Raw genomic sequence first — 12,049 nt, 5'->3', positions numbered from 1 at the left:
TAAAGTTAGATTACTTAGAAAGATAAAGTAAACAAAAAAAGTTTTAAGAATAAACATAACATATTAAGTAAAGAAGTATAAGTAAATATTTGATAAGAATTACACCTTAATCTCAATCTACTTAACGTTAGTAGTAGATTCAGCACTGCAAATATTCATACTTGCAAATTGTAGCTCAAGTTGATCAATTTCGTCAGCATCTTTATCAACAATACAATTGTACGGTACAGGGTCCCCAAACCCTTTGGGCCTTAAACCTTGGCCCTATGGCATGGTCCATGACCCTAGCCCTTTGTTCGAGGAGGGGCCCCCAAGTCCACTAGGCCGGGAGCTTGGGTCGCATGCCACGATGCTCGGCCCAAGGCCTATTGGGCCTGTAATCTTGGCCCAGACACCTTGGTCCATAACCTAGGCCTTGCCCGGTCAGCTACATCACGGACAGTAATGTGATTGCTCGAGGGTGCCACTTCTCGATTGCCTGGTATTACCTTGGGGAATATCGTTACCGAGCCGCTCTTTTGAGGTGGGAACCAGTTCCAATGCCACTTTTACCACTCCCATTCCCAACTGAACATCCACTTAGGGATAATGACATTGGACCTCCATTCCCATTGACAATCAGGAATAATCATGATTTTCCTCACTCATCTTGAGCTATAAATAGGAGGAAAGTGTGAGGAAGAGGGGGGAGGAGGAGATCAGAGAGGAGGACTTGTTGTTAGTAAGGAAAGTGACACGAGAAAAAGGAGAGGACTTAGTGAAACCAAGGCATGCATTTGAGTCTCTTAGTTAGGGACTACCCATAGTAGGAAATCCAAAACCCACAATATAAATAGGTTGTGAGCCCAAGGATTGGACCAGCCCATTGTCTTTTATTTTGGGTGCGCACAACAATATTTTAATATAATTTAAGGTAACACGAAAACAAATCAATAAAGAATTAAAACTGTATGATAGAGGTCAAGAAAAGAGTAGAGGCCCAGAGAGAAAAGAGTTGAGGCGCAAGAGTCTTCTGTGAAAGACTAAAATTGTGAAAGGCTGAAAGCTCTTACCTCTTAGTGGTTTGTGCCTTTTAGCCTTTGTGGACTATATCTACTATAAGTTTTTTTTTTGGTTGTTTTGTTTTAGAATCAACTACAAGCCCTTAAGTCTAGCCATTTATTGTGTTAGTAAATAGTGAGTAGGTTAGTTTACTAGACTACTAGACTACAGTTGATTGAAATTGTGAGTCAAGTTTGTGAGCTTAGAGTTGTGAAGTGTTGTATCAAATTGAATGAGTTTTTTTTTTTTTTTTTTTTTTTTTAAATAAATGGGTTGTCTTGTCTTATGATTGTAAAGTGCGAATATCTATTTATAATCTGTTGGTTTTGGTGCTTTGTGCTTTATGCACCTAGCATTAGGACGTAGTTTAAATATTTTTTTAGCGAATTTTTTTAAGGGGTCGGGTCACAGGTTATCTAGGTCGGGTTGGGTTGACTTGCAAAAAAATCGGGTTGGGTCAACCTGTTTTTGCTTCGGGTAAAAAAATTCGAGTTTGGATCAAGAATATTTTGGATTGGGTTGGGTCAGGTCGGGTCAAAAAATTCTGATTCATTTTGCCATGTTTAACTCTAGGCACAAGGTATTCCTAATTCTTGATTAGAATATGCAGTCTCAGTCAACCAAACAGAGCAGTATTCGAGCATATCATGGAATAGTCATGACAGGAACTACTTGGCTTAGAGCTTCGCTCGTGTCTCTCTGTCTTTGGCAATTGGCACTGCCAGTCCCTCCTTTCTGACACATACTTATAATTCTCTCTCTCTCTCTCTCTCTCTCTCTCTCACACACACACACACACACACACACACACACACACACACACACACACACACACACTATATATATATATATATATTCACAGCTTTTTCATTTCATTTTCATTTTCATTTTCATTTTTTTTTTCACTGACCCACATGGCCAATTACAAACAAAGATTTTAGAGCAGCAATAAGCAATTAGTCAATAGCTGAAATTCATTGTCGTTGATGACCAAGAAGACGATTACACTTTAGGGTTTACAAATGCTCAGATAATCCAAACAAAGAAAAAGGAAAGAAAAGAAACCCATCTGGTTTTCAGGGCTTAATTTCTGTTTGGCACATACCTGGACTTGTCAATGGCTCAAGGTACGCCCTTGTCGATGTTTATATGTTGCTAAATCTTTGTCTATGGAAGATTTTCTTTTCTGGGTATTGTTTAGTTTCTCTACTATGTGTTAGCTAACGTTATTTTCTATGTAGCAGCATTTTTATTCTTATTTGGAAGTGGGGGGGGGGGGGGTTTGTATTATTATTAATTTTCCTGGAATGGAATTTGGGGGTTTGGCTCTCAAATGGGTTTATTTTGTATTCAATTTGTTTTTGTTGTACGATTTCTTTTGAAGATAAGCGGCGTGGTCTTTGTAATTCTCTCTCTTTTTTTTTTTTTGGCGTAAAAGCTTCGAGATATATGAATGATTATATAAAATTTGTGTGAAATTTGTGGTGAAAAGGACTGTGTATAGCTCAAATTTGAAGGTTGGAGATATATGAATAATTACGTAAAATTTTGTGTGTGAAATTTGGTTTAGAAAGGACTAAAGTAAACCTCGAAGTATGTATTTCCTTACATGGGTTTTCAATTTCTACTGGCTTGAACTGATCAGGTTTTGGTAATACTTGATTAACTATTTAGGTTGCTCTTTATTCATTAGGATTCTATTGCCACTCAATGTTGGCCATCTTTTCCCAACTAGCTAATTTCATCTTTCTTTATCACCTTCATATAGATATTAGAGAACTTAGCAATTGGGTAGTAGGAGGCTGCCATTCACTATGGTAAGAGTATTAACAAAACTAAATGGTGGCCCTTAGTCATGAGGGTTTCATATAGCCATTGCCACTAATTTTGTATATTTATAAAGTTGGCTCCTGCTACACTAGATATATTGGTAGCCCCTAATCCTCAAGACTTTTATGATGAAACACCCTTTCATGTATTTAGATGTGGTTGTGGATTTTTATTGGTGCTTTTCTTGTATGCTTCATGTGTAATAGGATTGACCTCATTGGACTTTTAATTTATATCTAATTATAGAAAATAACGTTTTTTTTTTTTTTGGTGTGTTTTAGTGATATAAAAATGAATTCCTTTTTGATCTAGCGTATGTCATTTTGGATGCCAAAGATCATTCTATTTACATGGATTTATGTAGTTGTTTTACCAAATGAGCCTTAAAATGATTGGATCCTTGTTAATCTTTGCCTGGCTTATAGAAATATCTATTACAGAATATTTTCGCTAGTGTTACTTTAGTGGTTTCAGTTTTTTTTTTTTTGGGGGGGGGGGGGGGGATGGCTTTTGCAGTGTCTGCTGATTTAGCAATCTTGCTAAACTGTCTGTATCCTTTGACAGGTTGTGCTTCTCACCATAGTTAGCCTATGGCCCCTTTGGTGGAAATGGTAAATACTTGACTTGACTTCTCCTTAAAGCAATACTGAGATATTACTGCATCATGGCTCGGAAAGGTAATCAACAAAAGAATGGGGTGGATCACCATACATTAAACCACAAAAGAAGAGGTTCAGGTTCAGGGTGTAATCCACCAGATACAAAAGGGCGGGGAAAAGCACATGAGCTGAAGGTTTTTCCTGGAGAAGAACTCCCAAATGGTAACCAACCAGGCAATTTTGCAGAGAGTGTGAGTCAAACCAATTATGCAGGAGATGAGAACAGAAGTTCACAAAAGTCTGAGAATCTTTTGAGGAAAGAGAAGCAGGGGATGGATGCACTTCAACAACCAGAGCAACCAATCTCTTCTAGGGATGATTTAAGGAATTGCAATGGAAATATTGAAGCTTCAACCGAACAAGAAAATGCGACATTATATGGAACTAATCAAGGTCAAAAACATACAAAAACTAGCCTGCCATTTTTGCATAATGGTCTGAATATAAAATCTGTGTTAGAAAATATTGAGTTTTCAGATAGTTTGGTGGTTAGAAGCATGAGGGCATTGACATTGTCAATCTTAAAGGCATCTAGTGAATGGCTAGAAAGGCAAAGACCATTGTTTATGAATCTAACAACCAAAATATCAAATGCTTGTGACCATGCTAGAATGAAGATTGAGCAGGCATATCCTGTTGTTTTGAAATGGCTCATGCAAGTTGGGAGCATAATGCTACTCATATCAATGGTTTGGTTAGACTGTGCTCTTAGAGGCATGGATTCCTTCTTACGCATGGGGACAACATCCTTCTTCTCAGTAATATGGTTCAGCATTTTCTCAGTAATTGCTATGGTTGGGATACTCAAGTTTCTTGTTGTTTTGGTAAGTCCTGTTTATGTTTGAGTTAGCAACAAAATCTCAGTGCTTCATTTGTTTATAGGTGTTCTGGTTGGACTCAAATTTTAAAATTATTTTTTAAAGATAATATACTTTTATTTTTCAGTCCCATTTTCCCCTTTGCAATTCATTTGTTTATTGTTGTTAAGGTCAGACCAAAAATAAAAGGATTAATGATTTTCTTAAGAATCCCAATTTTCTGAATTTATTTTTGATACCACTAAAGGAGAATGCAGTCAAATACAGTTAGATACCCAAAAGACATTCATGTGACTTTGTTGCCATATCAGCGAGTTTGGGAACCTCTACAAAAAGTTTACAATTAACAGCATGGATGCTAAAATTTAACCCTTCTTATTGAAGCTATCTTAAATCCTCATCCTAAACTGTACAAAACCATGGTCGCACCTTCTTGCTCCTGATCTTCTGTATTTATAAATTAGGGGCACCTTGGATACCCCCCTTGGTAAATAATGACTTCAATCTGGTTATATTTTAAAGTATTCTTACTGTTTATATCTGCCGTATTGAAATTTATTGTGTCGAAGTGGAAGCCAGTATGTCAAAAAATGTCATATCGTATTGAAAAATAAAGATGCATCATGTCAAAGATTCCTGAATGCAGTTCTGTACCGTCAGTGCATCATGGCTCTCTTTTATGTTTTGTGGATGTATTTTGGAATCTCGATGGTGGTTTTGCCACTCATGTGCTCTTTTATATTTGAAAATGGTAGTCCCATTCAATTTCAATGAGGCATTTAAATCCTTACTTACTACAATGAAGGATTTTGGAGTGAAAAAAGCTTGATGCACTGGATTGGTTTCATGTGAGTGAGCAGTCTAACTGGAATTTTGATTTCAAATGATTTCTTACTATATGACTTAGATGGGTGTTATGAATTTGGAATCGGCGCCAAGTTCGAAATTTGGAGGGATGCTTTAGAATATAAAGGATTTTGGTTAAGTAAGACTAAAATAGATTACATGGAGTGTATGTTTAGTATAACTAGAAACAAAGATGAAGAAGTTGTAAACTTGATAGTCTAGAGATAGTAAAGAGTGAGCGCTTGTAATACCTTGGATAAATTATTAATAAAGATAGAGAGAATGTCAAGGATGTGAATCATAGGATAAAAGCACGGCAGATGAAGTGGAGAAGTTCATCACCAGTATTGTGTAATCATAAAATATCTATTAAGTTAAAAGGAAAATTTTAGAAGTTGCTAGAAGACTAGTTATGCTTTATGATATTGATATTGAAGTAATAATTATCAAAAAAAAGATATTGATATTGAAGTAACATGTTCATACAGTGAGTGTAGTTGAAATGAGAATTTTAAGATAGTAATGAAATGAAGAATTTCGTTTAAAGATAGGGTAGTTCGTATTGGTGATAGGATGAGATAATAGTTATTTGAGATGGTTTGATTAGTGCAAAGGAGAGAATTTGATGCACTAGTGAGAAAAAGTGATATGATTCTAGTTGAAGAAATAACAAAAGTTAGAGGAGGACTGAAAATAATATTGGTAGAAGTAGTAAAAAAGGACATGTTAATTAAAAAGGTGACAAAGAATATCGAATCTCCCTTTGGGCCAAAGTTACTTGTATATATGGAGGAGACAGAGAGTATGATGTTGGATATGTTAGAATGACAAAGAAGAATACATGTGGCTGACTCATATTAGTTTGTTGAGAAGCCATAATCGAGCCCAAATTTTTGGGACTACGGCTTTATTGTTGTTATATGTGTGTTATGATCATGAAATTAGGGCAATAGCTCTTTGGCCATAATCTTTTCAAAGAAGCTACTAATCAAGCTTGATCACCTAGTGAGTTGTCAAGTAGGATGGTTTTTTTTTTTTTTTTTTTTTTTTGAGAGTTTCAACCTATGACGTTTGCTCTTGATGGTACTAATATATATTTAGGTGATACTGTAGTTGCTATCCCTGGTTATGCAGTCCTTTATGCCTGGGCACATATCTATTCTCCTTTGGTTACTAGGAGTTGAACCTTGTGGATGCCACTTTTAACTCTTTTATGCTTTTACCTGGCTCAAACATGAATATACCCTCATGTAACCTTTCAAAAATTCAGGTGATAGCATGATGTGGATTTCGTGTGTAACATGTTACGCATGCAGCTAAAACACAAGAGTAATGAAGTCTATATATATCTTTTCAGAATAGTTGGCATGACTTTATCTTTTTTTGGACTGCTTTTATAGTTGTCACTTTCATAGAGTTTTTGTTAAGTGCTTTGCTGATTGTATTGTTAGTTTAGCTATTGTATCTTTCATACTCTTATATTCCTATAATGACTATCATGATTACTCAGGCCTTAGCTGCTCTTATTGGAGTTTTTGTTGGGTTCACTCTTGCAATTCTGGTTGTTGCCATTTCTGGAACTGTTTTCTTGTGGTTTTATGGAAGCTTTTGGACAACTGCGTTCGTCATCTTCCTTGGAGGTGATCCTCTTACCTAACTTTACTTGTTGATCATCTCTTCTATTAGTTTGTTAAATAGTTAAACTGCTGGGGTTTAACATTGTTTCAAATTCAGGGTTGGCATTCATGTTGAGCCACGAACGCATTGCACTATTAATCACCACTGTGTATTCTATATACTGTGCTTGGGCATACGTTGGATGGCTTGGTTTGCTCATCGGTTTGAATTTCTCTTTTTTTTCGAGTGATGTTCTAATACACTTCCTAAAGAATAATATAAATCAGCATAGAGGACCCAATAGGTTCCCAGAACAAACATCTGGAATGCAAGGTCAACCGGGCTTCTTTCATGGTGACACGGTGCACGCTTCAACCTCTGAAACTGGCCCGGGGTTATCAGCTGACCGTGGTCCAGGAGTTCCCTCAACCAGTGGGACTGATTCTGAGTTAAATTCTGAAGAAGAAGTGGTTCGCTTGTTAAACTGCACTGATCACTACTTGGTGTTGGGCTTGTCCCGGTATGAGGACATAGATGTTTCTGTACTCAAACGGGAATATAGGAAAAAGGTAAATGGCATTCTCTGATCACTAGATTGGCATGATTATGTAATATAATTGTCACTTGATGTTATTCCATTGGAGTTTTCATTAGCCTTATCAGTCGAGTATGGTGTGATGTCTACAGGTGAATTTTCAGTTTGCTTCAATGATATTCAAAAGTGTAATCTTGTAGTTTTCTAATTTTTTTTTAAATTTTTTTTATTTCTTTATTTTTTATACTTTTTTATTGTTTCTTTATAACCTCCCATTATTTATAGTGTATAAGGAGAGTATTTAGTTTTTATTGACTGAGTTTTGTAATTGTCTTTAGGCAATGTTGGTCCATCCTGATAAGAATATGGGCAATGAAAAGGCTGTAGAAGCTTTTAAGAAACTTCAAAATGCATATGAGGTAAATCTTTTGGTTTCGATTGCAAAGATTTTTTTTTTTTTTTTTTTTAGGATCCATGGCCGACCCTGAAAATTTGCGACTTAGGCTTTGTTGTTGTTATTGTTTGTTTTTCATCTCTGATTATAATGCCAAATATATATATATATATATATATATATATTTTGGGTTTGTTTTTATGTTTTCTAGGTTCTACTTGATACTCAGAAGCGAAAAACATATGATGATGAATTAAGAAGGGAGGAGCTGCTGAACTTATTCCGTAGATTCCAAAGCACTTCTCAAACGGTATTTATGTGTATATCTTGATTCCATTCTTTTCAGCATTGTTTGTTTCATCTGTATTGGTGTGGGAAACCGGTATCCTATTTCTTTTCTGCCCCAGAATCATATTGGTAACACAACTTTGATGTAATTGAGTGGGAATCAATGACAGGCGGCGAGGTTTGCACATAAAATGTGGGAATCTCAAACACAGGGAGGAGGTGGATTTTGATTCGTATGCTCTATAATAAGTCAAAATCACATGATAAGAGTGGCCCCCTAACTGTAAATGGAATAAAGGCTGTTTTTACCTTTTTAATAGTTCAAAGTGACTTGAATGAGAGATGTGTAGGGAAAAGAGCATTGATGGATACTTCCAATGGTAAAATCAATACATTTGACCTAATTATGTGGATCGAATCTTCAGAATTGGAATTCCTTGGACATCTAATTCCCATTCCCTAATTCACAAGAATTGATTGCCCATTTTGGTTCAGCCATTTTTTCCTATCAAATATCTTACTGCCTGTAATTAATTTCATATTTCCTGCAATATTCATGTTGTTTTTTGCAACCTTGCAATATCATGAATATGTGTATCAAAAGGTAAGGGTGATTTGATACAACAAACTAGTTAATGTTAAACCTAGCAACCATGCCACAGCATATGGCGAATCCCTATTGTCATTCGTTTCACACGTATGTGTATCTAGTTGAATGTCTTTGGATTTCACGTCGAACCGTCTTTTTCTCAGATATACTTAGAGGATCAAATACTATACTATATTTGTTAAGTGATTGAACCCTACTTTGTTTCTTAAATAAAAGCTTTTTACAACTTCACACCCAGATTGTGACACTTGAATAAGCTCTTCTGTTTTTTTTTTTTGTATTTTAATTCTTTCATCTTTCCTAAGCTTTTGATGCAATTAATTGCACAGAATGGAGGGCATGGTCTCTTTGCCTCTGGATTTGCACACTCAGAGGCTGGTGGTGAGGATCCACTTGGAGATTCAAGACGAATAGCCTGCAAAAAGTGTGGCAATCATCATGTCTGGGTGCACACCAGGAAATCAAAATCTCAAGCAAGATGGTGCCAGGTATGTTAGAATGGTCTTCAATTAGCATATATTTTGTGAAAGTTGGCACTAAGCATATTATCATGCTGCATGACGTGGTCCAGATTTAAACACAATGCTTCTTTTTGCTAATGAGAAGTAATTTTGTCCCCGGTGCTTAATTTTCCTCTGGGAATTTCCCTTTTGAAGGAATGCAAAGATTTTCATCAAGCAAAAGATGGTGATGGATGGGTTGAACAGTCTTCCCAGCCCTTCCTTTTTGGACTTCTGCAGAAGGTATTTTATCTGAGGAAGCTTGTTTTTGAATTTTACTATATTTATGGTTCTCCCTTCTGCTAGTTCATTTCAAGAGCGAGGTGGAGGTGAGTTTGTGTGTTCAAAACAGTTATTGTTTGTCAACACCCCCTTCTTCCCACCAAAAAAAAAAAAAAAAAAAAAAAAAAAAAAAAAAAAAAAGAAGAAAAAGAAAAAGAGAAGGAAAAGAGCAATGATCATAATCTTGAAGGAGTGTTATAGTATACATATAGTATATCTTAAATGGTGTATAATGTGAATTTGGAATATGATTCTTCTTTTTTTTTTTTTTTTTGATAAGTTAAAGAATATGATTTCTCTTTTTAACATGGTGTCATATAAGCAGGTAGATGCTCCCTCTGCATTTGTTTGCGCAGATAGCAGGATATATGATGCTACTGAATGGTATATTTGTCAGGTAACTTAATGTTTTCATTATCTGAATGGATTTCTCTGAACGTGTCTGCATTTCCTCATGAATATACTGAGTGAAAGATTAATTGAGGAAGCTATAAATGTGCTAATTTCACAATCATGTGCTGCAATGTACAACACAACTACAAGTGAAAAGGAAAATATGCAGCTCTCACTATGAAAAAAATCAACTGTTGGTAGGCATTTGGATGCCTTTTGGAATGGAACTTACTTTGTGTTCTAGGCTTTGATACATTATTTAAAATGAGGTCATCGTGTATTTTAATGGCAGATGACTGTCTCTGACTCAGTTTCATGCTTATTTATATAATTGAACTGGTTTTGCTTTTGGTGACATGTTATGCATTAGAGTCCCTGCATTGTTTTGGAATTCTGCATCAAAGGCAGTTGGATGGTTTCAGTTCCAAATCAGTGTCTAAATGCTGACTTATCCATTTTCAACAAAGAAAGAAATCTCACAGGCAAATGCAATCATTAAAAAAAAAAAAAAAAAAAAAAAAACCCCATCTCTTCATCCAAAACTAATGCAATCATGAATTAAAAATATAATGTGGCTTAGTGGAAGAATCCAGTATATGTTTATAATGGGAAATTTGGGTATCTAGAATTAAGAGATGCTCTCTCTTTGCATGAACCAGCCACATACGTCACCCTTGCACCCATGCTGCACCTCCACATTGAAAGTAAATTGAATAAAGCTAAATTTTATGCAGGGGATGAGATGTCCAGCCAACACTCACAAGCCAAGTTTTCATGTCAACACTAGTGTAACCTCCAAGCATAACAGCGGAAAGGGGACAAGTTCAGGACAAAGAGGAGGTCGAATGCCGCAATTCAATATGGAAGAGACCATGACAGAGGAGGAATTCTTTGAGTGGTTACAGAATGCAGTGCAAACAGGCATGTTTGACAATTCCAGTGCGAGTACCTCCACTGAGAGCCCACCGGGCAGAACTGGAAATGGCACCAAGAGTGGTGGCAGCGGCAATAGTGCCAGTGCCAGTAAGAGAAAGAAAAAGGGAAAGAAGCAATGGTGATCACTCATGATTTTTGCAGCACAACCTTTTGTAAGCATTTGTGAACCTCACACAAGACATATTGACTTGTTTAGTGGTCTATAGTCTTCTTTAAAGCAAATGAAGGCCTCAGGAAAGTTTGACTCTCCATACATATCAGAATGAGTTAAAAAAAATCTTGAGCCTCAGTGATGCAAAAATTGTTAGTGTTTTCCTTCTCCTTTCTTGTTGCTTTTTCTTAGTTTTGCTTTTTTTTTTTTTTTAATGGTCTTTTTCTTAATTTTGCTTTTTTTTAATGGTCTTTTTCTCAGTTATTTATTTATTTATTATTATTATTTTATTTATTTTTTAATGGGCAAGTAAATTCTTAGTATTTTTTTGGTGGTTTAGCTGTGAGCCAAGAAAGCACAGAGCTCGTTTGTCTTTCTTGAACGCCCTACATTTTGCACACTTCTTTATGAGAGATCCCCCATTACTATAAGACAAGGCTGTTTGAGAGTGATCTAAACTGAACCTAGTAATAGTATTAGAAATTCTTGAAAGGAAAAGACTTGGGAAGTAACCATTGTGAGAAAAAAAAAAAAAAAAAGCAGGCATGCAAATTCTCTCTAGAAAACACAATCCCATGTCCTTCCCTACCACCATCACAACAGTCCCACTCCCACTCATGTCTCAAGTGGACTTGAAAAAATGGGGTTGACTGGACGAATATTTTTTTTCATTTAAATTGTCATTTCTTAATTGGTTTCATCGTAATTTTTTAACTCACTTTTTAGGGAAATATGAGGGTTTAGAGGTGATTTAGATATCTGGTGACCAAGCAGTTCTTGCTCTGGTGCATGGTTTTATGAGTGAATTAAAGAAAGTGGGCATTTTTATTTATTTAAAAAAACTATTTGAGGTATGGAGAGAAGATAAGGGGCCATGAATAGAGAATCAATACTAGATGATGGACATCATTGGTGGGTTGATTGGATCTAACATCAAGCTTGATTGTATGTTCCCCTTTAATTTCTTGTTGCGGGGGATTGAAATCAGTCTGTATGCATTTTCAAAAGCAATGCCTAAGTGGTATCCCAAAAAAAAAGAAAAAAAGAAAAAAAAAAAGCCTTAAGCATACCTTTATATTGAATCCAAGATTTGCTCAAAAGTTATGACTCATTGAATTTTCCTTTTCCGCTTTAAACATAAGGGGTACT

General features: G+C 35.8%; 1 protein-coding gene across 1 annotated transcript; it reads left to right on the top strand.

Annotated features, from left to right (window-relative positions):
* The first annotated feature begins 1,854 nt into the window (after positions 1–1,854).
* On the top strand, positions 1,855–11,071 carry LOC115979992. Its single transcript, XM_031102155.1, has 10 exons — positions 1,855–2,168; positions 3,436–4,354; positions 6,705–6,834; positions 6,929–7,380; positions 7,685–7,765; positions 7,952–8,050; positions 8,968–9,126; positions 9,295–9,381; positions 9,746–9,817; positions 10,548–11,071. The coding sequence occupies exons 2-10, from the start codon at positions 3,536–3,538 to the stop codon at positions 10,869–10,871; spliced, it is 2,223 nt and encodes a 740-aa protein (XP_030958015.1). The 5' UTR covers positions 1,855–2,168; positions 3,436–3,535; the 3' UTR covers positions 10,872–11,071.
* Positions 11,072–12,049: the final 978 nt, after the last annotated feature.

The sequence above is a fragment of the Quercus lobata genome, chromosome 3 (assembly GCF_001633185.2).
Source record: "Quercus lobata isolate SW786 chromosome 3, ValleyOak3.0 Primary Assembly, whole genome shotgun sequence".
Classification (NCBI taxonomy): Eukaryota; Viridiplantae; Streptophyta; class Magnoliopsida; order Fagales; family Fagaceae; genus Quercus; species Quercus lobata.
Note: the sequence above shows the minus strand (reverse complement) of the source record. Positions and strands in the feature narration are given on the sequence as shown.

Coding starts and splice junctions, on each gene's coding strand:
- LOC115979992 (XM_031102155.1), top strand. CDS start 3,536: ATGGCTCGGAAAGGTAATCAACAAAAGAATGGGGTGGATCACCATACA. Junction 4,355..6,704: donor TCAAGTTTCTTGTTGTTTTG/GTAAGTCCTGTT, acceptor ATGATTACTCAG/GCCTTAGCTGCTCTTATTGG. Junction 8,051..8,967: donor TCCAAAGCACTTCTCAAACG/GTATTTATGTGT, acceptor TTAATTGCACAG/AATGGAGGGCATGGTCTCTT.